The sequence below is a fragment of the Sinocyclocheilus grahami genome, unplaced genomic scaffold (assembly GCF_001515645.1).
Source record: "Sinocyclocheilus grahami isolate Dianchi unplaced genomic scaffold, SAMN03320097.WGS_v1.1 scaffold2202.1, whole genome shotgun sequence".
Taxonomy (NCBI): domain Eukaryota; kingdom Metazoa; phylum Chordata; class Actinopteri; order Cypriniformes; family Cyprinidae; genus Sinocyclocheilus; species Sinocyclocheilus grahami.
The window spans coordinates 6,095-25,184 of record NW_015507381.1 but is presented as its reverse complement, the minus strand read 5'-3'; the positions used below and the strand labels follow the sequence as shown (position 1 = coordinate 25,184).

At 37.7% G+C, this 19,090-nt stretch overlaps 2 protein-coding genes across 2 annotated transcripts; both read left to right on the top strand.

The window, feature by feature from the left end:
- The first annotated feature begins 1,118 nt into the window (after positions 1-1,118).
- Positions 1,119-9,984, top strand: LOC107574374 (protein NLRC3-like). Its single transcript, XM_016260813.1, has 3 exons — positions 1,119-1,255; positions 7,825-7,947; positions 8,085-9,984. Exons 1-3 carry the CDS (start codon positions 1,119-1,121, stop codon positions 9,982-9,984), a joined length of 2,160 nt encoding a protein of 719 aa, XP_016116299.1.
- Positions 9,985-13,930: 3,946 nt separating this feature from the next.
- LOC107574375 (stonustoxin subunit beta-like) lies at positions 13,931-14,497 on the top strand (the record flags this gene model as incomplete). The annotated part of the gene is made up of 1 exon (XM_016260814.1): positions 13,931-14,497. A coding segment is annotated over one exon (567 nt), but the record flags the coding sequence as incomplete, so codon positions are not given.
- Positions 14,498-19,090: the final 4,593 nt, after the last annotated feature.

Below are 19,090 nucleotides of genomic sequence, written 5' to 3'. Positions count from 1 at the left end.
GAAGCAGTGATGAATATCACACTTCTGCTGCATCCAGATGACCTTAACAGTACGTAAACGGTAAAACTATATATACATTATTTAATGGGCCCAGATTTTCAGTTCTTGAGAGATTTACCCCCGGTTTCACAGACAAGGCTTAAGCCTAGACTAAAAAAAAAGAAACTTGCACTGACTGATCTTCAGTGCCTTTGTTTTGTCTCAAGATGCACACCATTAATGTTTTTTTTCTAAGGCACGTTAATAAAAATGATTTAAATGTCCTAGTTGAACTATGGCCTAATCCTGGCTTAGTCTAAAATCAGGCTTTAAAGCTGTAAACAGTAAGAAATTATATGAATGTACCTCAATATAACACATATCTGAAAGTTGTGTTTAAAACGTTTGTTTAAATTAATAGTGCTGTCAAATGATTAATCACGATTAATCACATCCAAAGTAAAAGTTTTTATTTACATAATATGTGTATGTGTGCTGTGTTTATTTATTATGTATATATAAATACACACACACACACACACACATATTGAAAATATTTACATGTATATACATTTATATTTAAATTATTATATTTGATATTATATAAATATATTTAATATATAAATATAACATATTTTTCTTAAATATATACATGAATGTGTTTGTATTTATATATACACAATAAATATACACTGTACACATAATTGTATTTTATGTAAACAAAAACGTTTATTTTGAATGCGATTAATCGTGATTAATCCTTTAACAGCACTAGTTTAAAATGAGCTTATCTTGGCTGATCTACATTTGTGCTGTATTGAGATTAACTTGACTTGCAATGAACTTTAGCTATAATACGCTAAAAGTACTGCAATTCATTATGTTTGCACTCATGTAAACTTCACTTATCTTAAGCTGTCCTGCAATTATTCTACAGCAGACTGTGTGCATAGGAGTATTTTGCAGTGTACTACTTAAATGGATATTACAACCAAAAATGAAAATTCTGTCACCACCCTCATGGAGCTACACCCTTCTCTGTTTGCATTTCAGTCTATTTCTTAATTGTTTTTGACAATCTAAGGTCAATCAATCTCTCAATATTATTTTTAAGAAAGGAGGAGGACGCTGCATCCAAAATGAGTCTTTGTGAAGAGAAAGAAGATGAGGACACTGTCTCTAAAATACATTCTCCATCTCCTGGATCAAGCTGTGATCAACCCATGAAGAATGTGCCCTCTGCCTTCAATGATGCAACACTGACCTCTGACCCCAGGTAAAACAGTTGCCGTTTTAATATCTGGCAGATGCTTTAATCCACAGTGATTTACAATCCCTTACGCAACAAAACTATATGGGAATACACTGTAAAATATAATGTGATATATTACATAATACATTTCCATATATTGGAAACTAATGCTTATATGTTTCAATATACAACAATATATGCATTTACAATATATAGCTATATATTGATACATACAAATATATTTAGAAATGAAGACAAACATAAATATTCATTGTTTGATCCTTTATTGCGTATGTATTGCACATAGATGTTCCCATATAAATGTGAATGTATGTACACACATACACACATTCACGCAATGAGTTAAAGCACATTTCTAGTTCCCAGCATGCTTTGCTTCTGACTGTTAAACGAGAGTAAAAATGTTCAAATGAAGTGTTATTTCATGTGTTTTTGCTCAATATTAATATAGGGGGATATCTGTTAGTGTTTAATGTCGTATTATTTTGAAATGTAAAAGTGTTTCTGGTGTGTGTAAGTTGGTGGGGTTACCACTGTGCAGAAGAGTAGAGTCTGTGGTCAGGAAGACGTTAAATTATATATTTAACTTCATTGTAATAGTAATTAGGGATGGGTGATACCACTTATTGAGTTTTCGATACAATACTGATAAATTTCAAGGCAGTATTGTTGATACCGAATCGATACTTCTGCACTAAACTTTTAAATGATGAAATTGATCACATTATTAAATTACTAAGAGTAAAATAGGTAATGAAAACCACTTAACTTTATGTTAAAAACGCATTTTAACCCGTTTAATCCCAATTTTTCCCAGACATGAAACTATCCAAATGATGTGTCATTAGTAACCCTTTGAAATAATCAATTCAATTTTTGAAAAGTGTGTGAAAATTTTTATTTTATGGTCAGTCACAATTGTAACCGGTGGGATAATGTGTATACTGAATTAACATATTTCTGCAGTCTTAAAAATTGTTATATATCTTAGCCCAGCTATTTTAAACTGTTTGATCACATTCTAGGGTTACTATTATGCATAAATAATCTCAGGAATACTGAGATCAAATACAAAAAAATACAACCATCAACGTATTTCAAAATTGTTACTTTTTTGTAGCATATATCATCACATGTTTATATTAGTGCTACCAGTATTACAACATTAATATTCTAACTTATTTGTAACATTTGAACTTTTGATTTAGTGCAATGTTTTGTACTGCCATAAGGGACTGCCAGTGACTGGCTGTTGCATGCATAAAACGCAACCTTTTTATTCTGACAGTGTATGATTTCTATTAACATTACCGAATAGAACATGATCAGTATTATCTTTCAACGTTCAATTTAAATAATTGCAATCGCACAAACTATGTAGGCTACAATTTCAATTTGTTTATTGTGAAAGAACTCAAACATTTATTTTTTTTTCTCTGTCCTCTGATAAGCATTGTTTCTTTCTTATGATACTTTTAGGAGACGCAGCCCTGTTTGAATGCACTGTCAGCAGTGAGTGAATGCTCTCTGTGATTGATTGGTTCTGTCTTGCAACATTTGCGTGTCCAGATGAGCAGGAAAATAGTTCTATCCTACACAATTACTCGCTAACAAAGGTTATTCGTCCAATTCAATGCATATTGTACGCATTATTATTATTATTATTTTTGTTATATAAACAAAACCACTTGTAAAAAAACCGCACCTTAGTATCGATATTTTTTGTTTGAGTATCGATACTTTCGATACTCGCGTCAGTATCGATACGCCCATCCCTAATAGTAATGGTAGTGCATTATTCAGCAAAGTGATATTTTGTTCAATAAAAGCTTTATTTTGAGCAGGTGTGCATATGCTATTATAAGCTAGCTATATTATAAATATGAATCTTATATATCATAAATAATTGTTAATCATATGAAATATATAATTCCATGTGAGAGTGTATATATTGCATGAAAATATGTTCAATATATTTTTACACATGCAGTACCGTATCTTATCATATGTTCATCTATATATTATAAAGTGTTTTGCTGAATATAAGATGACATATATTGTGATATATACGTAAATATATTGTCACATATTTTTCAATATATGAAAAGCAGCAATTCCTTATGTATTATTCAATATATTGTAATATATTTACACAATATATTATTCTGTATAATTTCTAATATCAGCACTTCACTATAACCTGCCCTTTACACGCCTCTCTGGAACAACGTCACGCAACCCCATCATTTCACCAACAAAGAGAAGTTGTTGGAAAACGAATTAAAAAAATAATAATTGGAACTAGCAAGATCCCAAAACAAACATAATCGGCCATGTTTGTTTGCATTTTTCAGAATCAGAATCAGAATTAGCTTAATTCGACAACTGTGCGCAGACACACAAGGAATTTGTTGTGTTTTTTAAGGTGCTCTCGGTACACACATGCATACATATCTGACATGAGAACAGAAAACATTTAAATAGTAAGACTTAACAATAAATAATAATAATGTGTATGAATCTGGAAGAGTAGATTTATGTACCGATTTGTGCATTATTTACTCTACTGTATATACAGTTGTATAAATAAAGAGATGTGTTTGTATTTACATAATACTTGAGAAAGAGGCAATAATTAAAGATGTAGAATGAATTACAGAAATTAATTACAGAACACAGGTAATGATTACCGTGTTAGCTGTTTAAGCTGGAGATGGCATTGGGGGAAAAAAACATCTAGGCATAAAATTGGGGGTTTTTATGCCTAGATGTTCTAGTGCACAGAGATCTGTAGCGTCTGCCTGAGGGGAGAAGTGCAAACAGGTTGTGTTCGGGGTGAGAGGGGTCTTTGATGATGTTACCTGCCCATTTCTTCACTCTGGAGTTGCACAAATCCTGAAGGCTGGGCAGGTGCACACCAATGATTCTTTCTGCTATCCTAACAGTCAGTTGCAGTCATCTTGTATCTGATTTGCTGGCTGACCCAAACCAGACAGTTATAGAGGAGTACAGAACCGACTCAATAACAGCTGAGTAAAACTGTGTCATCTGCGATTGTGGCAGGTTGAACGTTTTCAGCTGACGAAGGAAGTACAACCTCTGCTGGGCCTTTTTCCCGATGGAGTCAATGTGAGTGTCCCACTTCAGGTCCTGAGTGATGGTGGTTCCCAGGTATCTGAATGACTCCACTGCAGTCACAGTGCTGTTCATGATGGTGAGTGGGGGAAGTGCAGGAGGGTTTCTCCTGAAGTTTACTATCATCTCTACAGTTTTGAGAGTGTTCAGCTACAGGTTGTTGTGACTGCACCAGACAGCCAGCTGCTGAATCACTTGTCTGTAAACAGACTCGTCACCATCCTGGATGAGGCCGATGATTGTAGTGTCATCTGCAAACTTCAGGAGTTTGACAGAGGGGTCTTTAGAGGTGCAGTCATTTGTGTAGAGGGAGAAAAGCAGTGGGTAGAGAACACAACCGTGAGGATCTCCAGTACTGATGGTGCGGCTGTTGGATGTGAAACTTCCCAGCCACTCTAGCTGCTGCCTGTCTGTCAGGAAGCTGGTGACCCACTGACAGATGGAGGTGGGTACAGAGAGCTGGGTCAGTTTATTCAGAAGGGTATCTGGGATGATGGTGTTGAAAGCAGAGCTGAAGTCAAAATAGGATCCTAGCATAAGTCCCTGGTTTGTCCAGATATTGGAGGATGTAGTGCAGTCCCATATTGACTGCATCATCCACAGACCTGGTTGCTCGTTAAGCAAAGTGCAGGGGGTGCCGCAAGGGGCCAGTAATGTCCTTCAAGTAGGCCAGCACCAGCCTCTCAAATGACTTCATGACCACAGACGTTAAAGCAACAGGTCTGTAGTCATTTAGTCCTGTGATTTTGGTGTCTTGTGTACAGGGATGATGGTGGAGCGTTTGAAGCAGGAAGGGACTTCATACAGCTCCAGTGATCTGTTGAAGATCAATGTAAAGATGGATGATAGCTGGACAGCACAGGCTTTGAGGCAGAGGGGAGAGACACTGTCTGGGCCTTTGGCTTTCCTTATCTTCCGTTTGCTGAAGACTTTGCGTACATCACCTTGAGTACATGCTGAGAAACAGTAGGGGGAGGGAGGGGGAGGGTGTTGATGGCTGTGTTGTGAGATGGTCGGAGCGGGTGTGGGGTGTCACACCAGGCTTTTGCTTTTCAAACCTGCAGTAGAACTCGTTCAGATCTTCAGACAGTTGTTGATTGGCCTCAGTGCTGGGGGATGGGGTCTTGTAGCTGCTGATGGCTTTCAGGCCTTTCCACACTGATGTAGGGTTGTTGTTCGGGAGCTGTTCAGCTGTTCCAGCTTTTCAGAGTAGTTTTTCTTTGCCACTCTTATCTCCCTATTTAGTGTGTATTTGGCCTGTTTGTACATGGCTTTGTCCCCGCTCCTGTAGGCGTCCTCTTTGGTTTGAGTTTTGCACCGAACCCCAAGGTTTGTCTTTGTTAAATGTTAAAGTCCTGGTGGGAACACGCATGTCCTCACAGAAACTAATGTAGGACGTCACAGTGTCAGTGAGCTCATCCAGATCAGTAGCTGCAGCCTCAAAACCACTCCAATCAGTCCAGTCGAAGCAGGCCTGTAAATCTTGCTCTGTGTCAATAGTCCATCTCTTAACAGTTTTTACTACAGGCTTAGCCTATTTAAGTTTCTGCTTGTAGGCCGGTAGAAGCTGAACCAAACAGTGATCAGAGATTTCCAGAGCTGCTCGGGGGACAGAGTGGTATGCATAATTCAAAACAGTGTAGGTCCAGTAAATTGCTGTCCCAGGTGGGGCATGCGATGTGCTGTCTTTATTTAGGCAGTTCACGGGTGGGATTAGCTTTATTAAAATCACAGAGAATGATAATAAAATAATCTGGATAACGCTGCTCTGTGTATGTGATCTGATCAGCCAACAGTTCTAGCACAGCGCTCACATGCGCATCAGGAGGAATGTACACAGTCACCAGAATAAATGAGGAAAACGCCTGTGGTGAATAATAAGGCTTACAGTTAATAAAGAGAGCTTCCATATTTGGGCAGAAAATCTTCTTTAAAACTGTCATGATGTACACCAGCCTTCATTGATATAAAACCATAATCCACCACCTCTCGTTTTCCCAGACAACTCGGTGACGCAGTCCGCTCTGAACAGCTAGAAGCACGTTAGATGTAGCGCGCTGTCCGGGATGGCCCTGTTCAGCCAGGTTTCCATGAAGCAAAATGCAGCAGAGTTTAGAAAGTCCTTGTTTGTGTGGGTGATGAGTTGTAGTTCGTCTGATTTATTTGCTAGGGAGCGGAGATTTGCCAGATGAATGCTCGGCAGCGGAGTCCTAAAACTGTGCTGTCTGAATTTCACGAGCGCACCAGCGCGCTTCCCTCATTTGTGTTGCCTGGAGCGCTTATATAGGAACACAACTCCTCTGACTAAAATGTCCAGAAAAATTTCTGAATGCTCAAATGTTGGCAAAACGTTATTTTGTGTGCTATTTCTGATGTCCAGGAGTTCGCTTCTTGTAAAGCTGATCGGAAAAAGTTGCTTAAGACAGGACAAACAAACAAACATAGTACAAGTACCAAGGAACAACAAACTGAGGCTGCCATGTGCAGCGCCATCTTGTAGCACAAATACTTTTAAGTTGTTTACTTAAAGATTTAAATCCAAAAGCACTGTTGTTTTACCAGCTTTACAATAAGTGATACATTGACCATAATTAATTAATTTGTCAGGATTGAAAATTAGTCACACAGAAATAAAGTGGAATTTACATTTATTTCACAAAAGAAAGAGGGCACACATACTTATACAGTCATGTCTGTTTCTGTTTATTAGTCACAGTATACATCACATTTAGAAAGAATAATTTATATTATTTTTTCCATCAAAAATACAACCTGAGTAGCAGAGGGAGCTCCCGAACAAAATCTATGATTATTTTATGACGTATATGTGGAGCTAAATATGAACATCAGACATTCAGGTAAAAAGAGACAAGACTTACTGACAGATAAAATGTTACTAAATAAATACACGATTGTGATAGCCTGTAGCCTATGATTTTATTTTAAAACTCTTTAATGCTGGTGTTATAGCTGTTAACAATATGAAATAATCCACGGCACTGATGCTCTCCAGACGCGGAAAAACTCTGCCTTTGTTCTTAGCCACTCCTCAAGCCCGAGCTGGCCTCTATGACTTTGTCGATGAGTGAGGGGCATCTCATCACAAAGTGGCACAAAATCCCTTTCCAGATCCTTCACTGTTACTGTTAACTTATAGATTCTCCATACATTTATTATTAGATACAGTATATTACATGATTATACTATTAGAATGTATTCATTTAATTTCATAATCCTCTGAACAATCTTGTTACAACACATCTTCAGTCACTGAATCGGTTTGCTGTATTTTTTATTTGTAAACAACTTTGAATTAAATCTTATTTTAAAGCAAATGCCCTTTAAGTAAATGTAATCAAGGGTGCATTCATGCTATAGACATGGAGACTGGCAAACAGCAGATAGGTTTAAATTGATTTTTGTTTGGCTTTTGTCAGTATCATCGGGAAAAAGAGCCAGAGATCAGAGTCCCCAGAGCCCAGCAGTGTATCTCTGAAGAGTAACACATCCATGATGCCACCCCTTGACTTCACTGATGGACCAGTGATCTCTGATCCTCCGTTAGTATAAATGATTTACTTTCTGATTTACTGTAGTGCATCTCAGATTAATAATTATTTTAGGAACTCAATGAAATAACACTAAACATTTTCCAGAAACTGGTTGCAGTTCCCTTTTTTTGCTCTTTTCTTTGTAGTTTCAGCAGGGTGGATAAATGTGAGCCAATCAGATTTGTGCTGTCCTCTACAACCCACTATCAGACCAACATCAGACAGGAAAGAACTGAAACAGTCCTGCAGACACACACACTGGAGACTGGAGACCTGCAGAAAATCAAAGTCCACCACAAAACCAGCATGAATAACAAGTTTGAAAGATTATTTGAGGGAAACAGTATCCAAGAGAATGAAACCCTCCTGAACAGGATCTATGCACAGCTCTACATCATAGAGGGAGAGAGTGAAGGAGTGAATGAAGAACATGAGGTTTTACAGATGGAGAAAACAGCCAGAATAAAACACTCACAAAAAACTCAAATCTACTGCAACGACATCTTTAAAGCCTCAGCTGAACCAGGATGTGAGGAGAAAGAGCAGATCAAGACTGTTCTTACTAAAGGCATCGCAGGAATTGGAAAAACCGTCTCCGTGCAGAAGTTCATTCTGGACTGGGCAGAGGGGAAAGCCAATCAGGATGTAGATTTCATGTTTGTGCTTCCATTTCGAGAGCTGAACTTGATCCGAGATCATCAGTATAGTCTTCACAGACTTCTGCTGGACTTTCATCCTGAACTTCAAGATCTGGACTCACAGATTTATGAGGAGTGTAAAGTTGTGTTCATCTTTGATGGTCTGGATGAAAACAGAATCACACTGATGTTTTCAGACGCTCAGAAAGTGTGTGATGTGACTGAGACTTCATCAGTAGGTGTGTTGATGTCAAACCTCATGAAAGGAGAGCTGCTTCCCTCTGCTCTCATCTGGATCACCTCCAGACCAGCAGCAGCCAATCAGATTCCCTCCAAATACATCAACCGTCTGACAGAAATTCAGGGATTCAATGAGCCTCAGAAGGAGGAATATTTCAGGAAGAGAATCAGTGACCAGCATCAAGCCAGCAGAATCATCTCACACATCAGAAGAGCAAGAAGCCTCCACATCATGTGCCACATCCCCGTCTTCTGCTGGATCTCATCCACTGTGCTTCAGAAGCTCCTGGAAGAAGATCTGAGTGCAGAAATCCCTCAAACTCTGACTGAAATGTACATCCACTTCCTGCTGATTCAGATCAACATGAGGAAGCAGAAGTATGAAGAGAGAGATCCAGAGAAACTCCTGCAGTCCAACAGAGAAGTGATTGTGAAACTTGCTGAAGTGGCTTTCAAACAGCTGATGAAGGGCAATGTGATGTTCTATGAGGAGGACCTGATTGAGAGCAGCATAGACGTCACTGATGCCTCAGTGTATTCTGGGATTTGCACTGAGATCTTTAAGCAGGAATCTGTGATTCATCAGAAGAAAGTCTACAGCTTCATTCATCTGAGTGTTCAGGAGTTTCTCGCTGCTTTCTATGTGTTTTACTTTCATGTGAGTACAACTATGCAGGGACTGAGGAATTTTGCTTTAGTACAACATTTGCTCAAAGTTGCAGTAGAGCAAGCCCTTGAGAGTAAGAATGGCCAGCTGGATCTGTTCCTGCGGTTCCTGCTGGGCGTCTCACTAGAGTCCAATCAGAGACTCTTACAGGATCTACTGACACACACAGAGAATAGCTCAGAGAGCATCAGGAGAACCACACAGTACATTAAAGAGAAGATCAAAGATGGACATGGACTCTCCACTGAAAGATCCATCAATCTGTTCCTCTGTCTGCTGGAAGTGAAAGATCAGACTCTGTTCAGAGAGATTCAGGAGTTTGTGAAATCAGACAAACACTCAGAGAAGAAACTCTCTCCGGCTCACTGCTCAACAATCGCCTACATGCTTCAGATGTCAGAGGAGCCGCTGGATGAGCTGGACCTCAAGAAATACAACACATCAGATGAGGGGAGAAGAAGACTGATACCAGCTGTGATCAACTGCAGAAAAGCACTGTGAGTGTTAAATTATTCTGTTACAAAAAAAAAATAAAAAAAATCATAAATGTTTCTACAGAGTGATGTCCAACATTAGTCAAGCTACTTTAAATTTAGCCAGAAAAGCTACAACCTTACTCGAAAGAAACTTTACCTCAACTAAGCAGGAAAGTATTGTTCAATTTAGGGCTACAACTAATTCTTTTTTACAGTTAATATATCAATGATTTTCCAATTGTTATTTTGATGTTATCCTTTTTAAATAGCATTGTGAATATTAAAGTGATATACTTTTTTTTACACATTTGTAGGATTTCTACGTTACCTACTTAATGATGAAACTTATGGATATATACATTTTCAAAATTATTCTAATAAAGAAAAGTTATATAAAAATAGTTTACTCCCTTTCAGTTTTCCTGGCTGTAATCTCACTGCTCAGGACTGTGAAGTTGTGTCATCAGCTCTACAATCCTCAAACTCTGTCCTGAGAGAGCTGGATCTGAGTAACAATGACCTGCAGGATTCAGGAGTGAAGCTGCTCTCTGATGGACTGAAGAGTCCAAACTGTCAACTGGAGATACTGAGGTGTGTAAGAACGATGATGTACTGTCAGTCGGTCATAATGTTGATGTGTGTCTGTAGATGATCTCTCTGTGTGTGTCTGTAGGTTATCTGGCTGTATGGTGACAGAGGAAGGCTGTGGTTATTTGTCTTCAGCTCTGATTTCAAACCCCTCACACCTGAGAGAACTGGATCTGAGCTACAATCACCCAGGACACTCAGGAGTCCAGCTGCTCAAACACAAACTGGAGGATCCCAACTATAAACTGCAGATACTCAAGTATGTTCAGTATGACACATTTATTTATTTGTATATGTACATTTTTTCTCTTTGAGGACAAATGTTTCCCTAAAGTAATTTAAACGTACCACCACTAGGGTCACAGGGATGTGCAGATTTTCTTTGTCTTATGTTTCTCAGATTTTCTTACATTTTGCAATTAAAATGTGCAATTAAAACATTAAACAAATATTTGCTATCTGTTTTGTGCATTTTTTTCTGTAGTTTGGACCATGGAGAACATTTTCGGATCACACCAGGATTGCAGAAATGTAAGTAATGTACACATATTTAATAGAGTTGAGTTTTATGGGTCCAGCTGTGAAGGTACTCATATTCTCAGTCTTGAAAGTCTTAGAGTTTGTTGTATTTGGCTGAGCAGTCATTGGATGTCTCACCATTGTATTATATTTTCTTTAAATATGACCTATTGCTTTTTACCAGACAAAATGGTCTACAAAGTTACAAAGCATGAAGTCATTTCAAAAATGAGTAATTCTCTATATCAGAAAGAATTGTTTCTGACCTCCCTGAAATCCAACATTTGTAGTCTTGAGTTTTCCTCTAGGAATGAAGACATCACAGTATTCCTTGCTTACATAATTCCCATCCAAGGCATATGCAAAATTGGCGAGTGGGGCCTGCTTGAGTTGCCTTAGTAGTGCATTAGTAAAACTCGCACTTATGGTAAGGGGCATGATATTTCCTAAACACGCTCAAAGCAGATGACAATACAATGGTACAGCTGACCAATCAGAGCATAGTGCATTTTTCAGAGTAAGTTGCTTCATAGAGAATGGAACTAAACAGAGCATGATTGACAGACTTGGAAGAGAGGTGCTGCAATGATGTCAAATATGGGGGAAAATTTAGTTTTTTCAACATCCAGGCACAAAACCGTACAGGTGCATCTCAATAAATTAGAATGTCGTGGAAAAGTTAATTTATTTCAGTAATTCAACTCAAATGGTAAAACTTGTGTATTAAATAAACCCCGCCTCAGTCCATTCCTTGTGAAGTTCACTCAAATTCTTGAATCGATTTTGCTTGACAATCCTCATAAAACTGTGGTTCTCTCGGTTGGTTCCACACTTTTTCCTTCCACTCAACTTTCTGTTAACATGCTTGGATACAGCACTCTGTGAACAGCCAGCGTATTTGGCAATGAATGTTTGTGGCTTACCCTCCTTGTGAAGGGTGTCAATGATTGTCTTCTGGACAACTGTCAGATCAGCAGTCTTCCCCATGATTGTGTAGCCTAGTGAACCAAACTGAGAGATCATTTTGAAGGCTCAGGAAACCTTTGCAGGTGTTTTGAGTTGATTAGCTGATTGGCATGTCACCATATTCTAATTTGTTGAGATAGTGAATTGGTGGGTTTTTGTTAAATGTGAGCCAAAATCATCACAATTAAAAGAACCAAAGACGTAAACTACTTCAGTCTGTGTGCATTAAATGTATTTAATACACGAGTTTCACAATTTGAGTTGAATTACTGAAATAAATTAACTTTTCCACGACATTCTAATTTATTGAGATGCACCTGTATTCTAGTAGAGCCCAAAAGCAAAATTAGGACTTTGAATAAGGGCATATTGGGGCTTCTTTAATACATAAAATAAGTAAGCTTGACCAAATTATTTAAAGGTGACATATCATGAAAATCTGATTTTCCAGTTTTTAAGTGCTATAATCAGGTCCCCGGTGCATCTGCCAACCAAGAAAATGTGAAAAAGATTAACCCAGTAACTTTGTTTTGGTAAGCCTTTTTCTGCAAGTGTCTGAGAAAATGAGCGCGTCTGATTTCGCTCCGCTAGTGACGTGACAAAGGGATCTCATTATAATATCACCACCCGTTAATCTGTAAGTTTCCACCCGCAGCGCCGTCATTTTGATTTCACAAACGACAACGGTGTACTAGTTTTAACGCCATGGTGAAAGTTTGAGCAAAACATGCTAACTGTTCTGTCTTTGGCTGCACAGACGAGCACAGAACACTGTTTAGAGTCCCAGCCTCAGAGACAACAGAGCAGTGGATTTATTGATTTATTTACTGTATATTGCTGCTGCCACACAGATCTAAAATAAACATGCAATTTATTTCCCAGCAGTTTACCTTCACAGACATAATCTACTGTTTTTGTAACTCGTGTGATTTTAACATAAACTTGTGTGTGAATGAGAACTTAGTGTAGTACTCACATGCTGTTACAGCCACTTTCTGTCCATGTGCTTCGGATGTGTGCTCTCAGAAAACCGTATATCAGAAGTTTAAACTCAGCGGATTTCAGCGGGATAAACATGATAATCAGAACCAAATCAGATGTTTTTAGCAGGTCCGAGCTGTAATGGCACAGCTCTATTTTGGAAAAGGGGGTGGGGAGCAGCAGCTCATTTGCATTTAAAGATACAGGCCTGAAAAACTGTGTTTCTGCTTCCACTCAAAATAGGCATTTTAAAAATGTTGTAATAAATGATCTGTGGAGTATTTTGAGCTGAGACTTCACAGACACATTCTGGGGACACCAGAGACTTATATTACATATTGTAAAAAGGGGCATAATATGTCTCCTTTAAGTTTTTGAAGTGATGTGAGCATGTCAGCATTGTAAGAATCTTAACCTAAAGTTATGTCTGGGAGACAAAAATATACTCATGAAGACAATACATAGTATTTTAAAGGGATACTCTCTAATGCCTCCCACCCACAATTTTATAGACACATGCCAAAATTCATTCATTTACATTAAAAAGGGATATACAACTTTTAGGATTTTAATAAAGGAAATTAAAATTCACTAACACAAGAGCTGCAGCAATATTCATTCATTTGAATTTCAGCTCCCACATCCCTATGGCAATATTTAATATAATATAATATAACATAATAATTGCTGTTAATAGTGTTCATTATCTGTTTGATTTCGTCTTTAATTGATTATGTCTTTAATTGATTTGTCCATACATTTCTGCCATATGTACATTAACTGACAATCGCCACTGATAAGCTACCACTAAATATTGTAGAAAATTAATTTGCTGTAAAGTTGCTTTGCAATGATTTGTATCGTGAAAAGTGCAATACAAATAAACTTGAATTGAATTGAATTGAATTAATGTTCTTATATTCTTGTGTTTAGATGTCGGTGATTTCACACTGGATCCAAACACCGCAAACATTCGTCTCCTCCTGTCTGAGGACAACAGGAAGCTGACGTATGAAGAAGACATACAGCCATATCCTGATCATCCAGAGAGATTTAAACACTATGAGCAGGTTCTGTCTAAAGAAAGTTTCTCTGGACGCTGTTACTGGGAGGCTGAATGGACTGGCTGGAGTTATATAGGAATGACATATAAAGGAATCAGCCGGGAAGGAGGAACTCAGAGTAGATTTGGGTATAATGAAATGTCCTGGTGTGTTTTCTGTATTGCTGATAGATACAGTGCTTGGCACAATAACAAAAACAGAGACATACCTCTCCCTTCATGCAACTCTAAGAGAGTAGGTATCTATCTGGACTGGCCGGCCGGCACTCTGTCCTTCTACAGTGTCTCTGACACACACACACTAACACATTTACACACATTCAACACCACATTCACTGAACCCCTCTATGCTGGATTCAGAGTTTATGACGCCTCAGTGTCTTTGTGTCAGATTCAGAAATGTACTGTGAGAGACAACTAAATGAAACTTACATGAACGAACTATGAACAATTTTGCTTTGCTAGTGATAACAAAACATTAAATGTTACAGAAAATTACATATTTCAGAAAATAAAGTGATTTCTGGGTTGAGGCCTGGGTTGAGTTTTATATTTTAGACTCTTGATTGTTTGCATTAGCATTGTTTTGTCTGGAAGATCTTAAAAGCAGATTCCAATAGAGTCTGTAAAACCAAAAAATATTTGGATTATTTTATGCACATATCTTTTCATGTCAAGATTAATATACTTTACTGGTTAACAGTGTTTCAGTGATTTCTGAATTAAGTTGAAATAGAATTAAAAAAAATGTTGTCTAAACAAATAAGAAGCAGCCAGAGACTCACCGCACCTTCAAAAAAATCCAACTGAGGTGTGTAGACCAAAAAAGATTTCCCAAAGGTGAAGAGCTTGAAAAAAGTCCGCACATCAAAGCATCACAAGCGAGATGAGAACCAGAACATTCACTGAACCCCTCTATGCTGGATTCAGAGTTTATGACGCCTCAGTGTCTTTGTGTCAGATTCAGAAATGTACTGTGAGAGACAACTAAATGAAACTTACATGAACGAACTATGAACAATTTTGCTTTGCTAGTGATAACAAAACATTAAATGTTACAGAAAATTACATATTTCAGAAAATAAAGTTATTTCTGGGTTGAGGCCTGGGTTGAGTTTTATATTTTAGACTGAGAAGCAGCCAGAGACTCACTGCACCTTCAAAAAAATCCAACTGAGGTGTGTAGACCAAAAAAGATTTCCCAAAGGTGAAGAGCTTGAAAAAAGTCCGCACATCAAAGCATCACAAGCGAGATGAGAACCCAAGAATTCACTAAGGAGAAGAAAACCCGTAGAGGCAGACGGGGGAGGGGCAAAGATAAAGAAAAGGATCACCAGACAAGGACAGCGGAGAGCTTAATTTTCAGTCTCACTGATCATGTTCTGTCTGAAGAGAATATTTTAAACAAAGGGTTATCTTTTGTCCCTACCACACATATGAACCCTTTCAGACTCAAAGTGGAATTGTATACATTTTTTCGTTCTTTAAAATTGAGGTACTATTTTGACAAGAACCCTACAGCCCCTGTAATAGGAAGGGTTTATACTCCTTTTAAAACAAAGAGCACCTTCTGCCCTCCTACATCTAATGCATCGATTGACACCTTTGTTAAACTGGTCGAGAGGGATATTGATTATCTTCTCCGCCAAAGAAGACCACTGGTGTCCAACTGCACCCAGGGTGAACTACAAGCTCTCCATTCCCTGCAGAAAATGAACAAAGTTGTGGTTAAGCCTGCAGATAAAGGGGATGGCATTGTTTTAATACCCAGGGAATCTTACGATCAGGAAGTGCAACTCCAAATTAATAATGATGAATTCTATGTTAAGTTGAATGTGGATCCTACTCAATCCTTTAAGAAAGAAATTGATGGATTTCTTACATCAGTAATCAAATGATTACCGAAACGGAACTGCAGTTCTTAACATGCAAATATCCAGTGCGGCCTGTTTTGTATGTGTTGCCTAAAGTACACAAGACACTTCAAAATCCCCCAGGACGTCCAATCGTCAGTTGTATAGGATCTCTCACTGAACCTCTATCAATTGCTGAACAGCCTTCATATTTGAGAGACACAAGCGACTTAATTGATCAGCTTAAATCAGTGAAGGTGGACAGAAACATAAAATTAGTGACTCTGGATGTAGTCAGTTTGTATACTAATATTCCACATTCTGTGGGTCTTGCCATAATGAGACATTTTTTGGATTTAAGAAGTGACCTTCCACCTTCCACACAACTTCTTGTTGATATGGCAGAACTTGTATTGACTAAGAACTATTTTTTATACAATAAAAAGTTATATCTGCAGAAGAATGGCACAGCAATGGGAGCGACTTTTGCACCAGATTATGCATGCTGTTTCATGTCATTTTTGGAGCAGGAATTCATCTACAACAATAATCCTTTTTTGCCTTATCTTATTTTTTATAAACGTTATATTGATGTATAAATTGTTTTAATCTGGACAGGAGATGATGATGATTTGGACCGTTTTGTTGATCTTTTAAACAACCTTATTCCAACAATCAAATTTAATATGGAAACAAGTTTGAACAAGAGCAGTTTCTTGGATACTTATGTTTGTGTTGATGGCAATACTTTATTTACAACTCTGTATAGAAAACCTATGGATCGGAATAGCACTCTTCATGCCAAAAGCTTCCATCACATTCCTCTGAAGAAAGGTCTCCCTTACAGTCAATTTCTTCGAATCAAGAGGATTTGCACAAACTGATGATTTTGAGGTGGAATGTGAAAAGATGTACAAACAGTTTCTTCTTAGAGGATATCCTGATAAATGGCTTAAGCAAGCAATTGAAAAGGTAAAATCTATACCACTTTCACTGTTCATAGTCAGACATTAAAGTCTCTCATCAATAAACACTGGCATGTTCTGAGAGCTGATGATATTGGATATAAAATCTTCAAGGAGCCTCCCCTTTTTTCATATTATAGGGGACGCAACATAAGAGATCATCTATTCAGTTCTGATACCTTTATTAAGGAGAACAAATATCAGAATTTGGATCATTCCACTGGCTTCTTCCCATGCAGTATTTATTCAGCTTGTGAAAATGCAATTAAAACGGATTCTTTCACTATAGCACCACCACTCAGAAAACATTCAAAATTAGAGAGACTATCACTTGTTCATCATCTTTTGTTATTTATCTTATTTCATGCCCATGTGGTCTACAATATATTTGCAAGACTAATCGTCAATTAAAGACCTGCATCAACGAGCACAGGGGCTCTATTAGAAGGATGGACATTCATTCTCCTGTGGCCAGACATTTTGTGGATGCTGACCATAAACTTAGTGATATGAGATTTACAGGTATTCAGAGATTGATCAGTTCAAGAAGAGGTGGTGATTCTAACAAAAGACTGTTACAATGTGAAGCTATGTGGATCTATTATATGGACTGTGTATATCCGAAGGGATTAAATGAAGAACTTCAATTGTCTTGTTTTTGATGAATTGTACTTTTGTTAACTCCAACAGACAACCATTGCACTCTAATTTGATGTAGATTATCCATTGCTCTACATATACACACATTGTGGCTTTTTTTTTTTTGATCTGTGTGTGTCCTGATTGATCATGTGATCTCTTTAATTATCATGTGATTCCTCAAATTAAGATGACTTCTAGTTCTGACACTGTTAGCTTGGCATTGAAAATGATCAACATGTGACCGAAACGTTTGCCTTGTTTCATTCAGTAAATTGCTTATATTGTTCTCATCTCGCTTGTGATGCTTTGATGTTTGAGTGTGCAGAATTTTTTCAAGCTCTTCAATATTGTAGACTGAGAAATAAAATATTTCCTATATGTTTAATAAAAATACACTTTAAGAAATATACAAAATATTCTCCCCTTTTGGCACTTGCCAAGCCCCACCTCCGTTATCCATTATCCAGAGTGCAGTGTCACAAGTCAGTCTCTCTTACGTCCATCCAGGCCCTGTTTTCACCTGGTATCAATTTTGATCGATCTGATAACAGGTGGACGACACTAAATACAGGTGTGAACAGGGTGTAAAACGCTTTGAGCTTGTCCACTTTCGACCACTTGCAGATGTAGTTGAAAACACATTAATTCAGATTGCACTCATAGTGTACACGCTCAAGTGACACAAGAGACTCCTCTCTGCCTACTGACCTCATTCTAGAAAATTATGGGAATTATGTCGTTGAAGTGCGTAAGCCAGATAAGCTTTGTTGGCTAAAGTCTTAAGTTTGGTTTGAAGGTTAAAAAAATGTAAACGGCACAATGTTCTCGATTCTAACACAAACATACAGTGCTCAACAGTTTTAAGGCTATCAGAGCTGAAATGAAAGCTGCTGCTCTTTGTATCATCATCTTAGATCAAAATACCCCCCGCCAAAGAAATCAGCAAAGTGGACAAAATTGGTAAAAAAGAGATGGATGAGTTTGACATTGACTTTTTAAACCACTCACCTTGCTGCTAAACACGGAAGAGATCATATCACATGAAATCTAAAATTATTAAACAGCAGATATTTTAAAATGATTAGCAGCAAAAATTTTAAAAATCAAACATCATTCTTGCCATTCTCTTTTAAATCTGGCTGCATTACCTCATAACACAGTTAATAACCTGCTTCAGACCTTCATCATCCCCCTCTCTTGCGCACATCTTGATTAAACAACATCATGCTTATTTCTGATTAATTCTAAAGGAGATAAATGTCTCAACCCCTTGATTCTGCCAAAATTACAAACATAACATCCTCTACCTTCTTGCCCACTCCATCCAAAACATATCGCCTGTTTTCCTGTAAATTGAAAAATAAAGAGTAAAATAAAAATGCTCAAAGAAATTCCCCATCACTCTGTTTTGAGAGATTTTACTTCATTTGTCAAGTTCATCTAGTTTGGGGCTTCTGGGCTTCTCGTTGGTGCATTCAAGTCAACTGGATTTTTGACTTGACAGATATATTGATATATTGGTCTTCTTTAAAAACAGCTGCAACATTGTTCATT

Bases quoted from the DNA above. Each gene is read 5' to 3' on its own strand.
- LOC107574374 (XM_016260813.1), top strand. From the start codon at position 1,119: ATGAGTCTTTGTGAAGAGAAAGAAGATGAGGACACTGTCTCTAAAATA. The intron at 1,256-7,824 runs GTAAAACAGTTG...GGCTTTTGTCAG, and splicing joins ACACTGACCTCTGACCCCAG to TATCATCGGGAAAAAGAGCC. The intron at 7,948-8,084 runs GTTAGTATAAAT...TTTTCTTTGTAG, and splicing joins CCAGTGATCTCTGATCCTCC to TTTCAGCAGGGTGGATAAAT.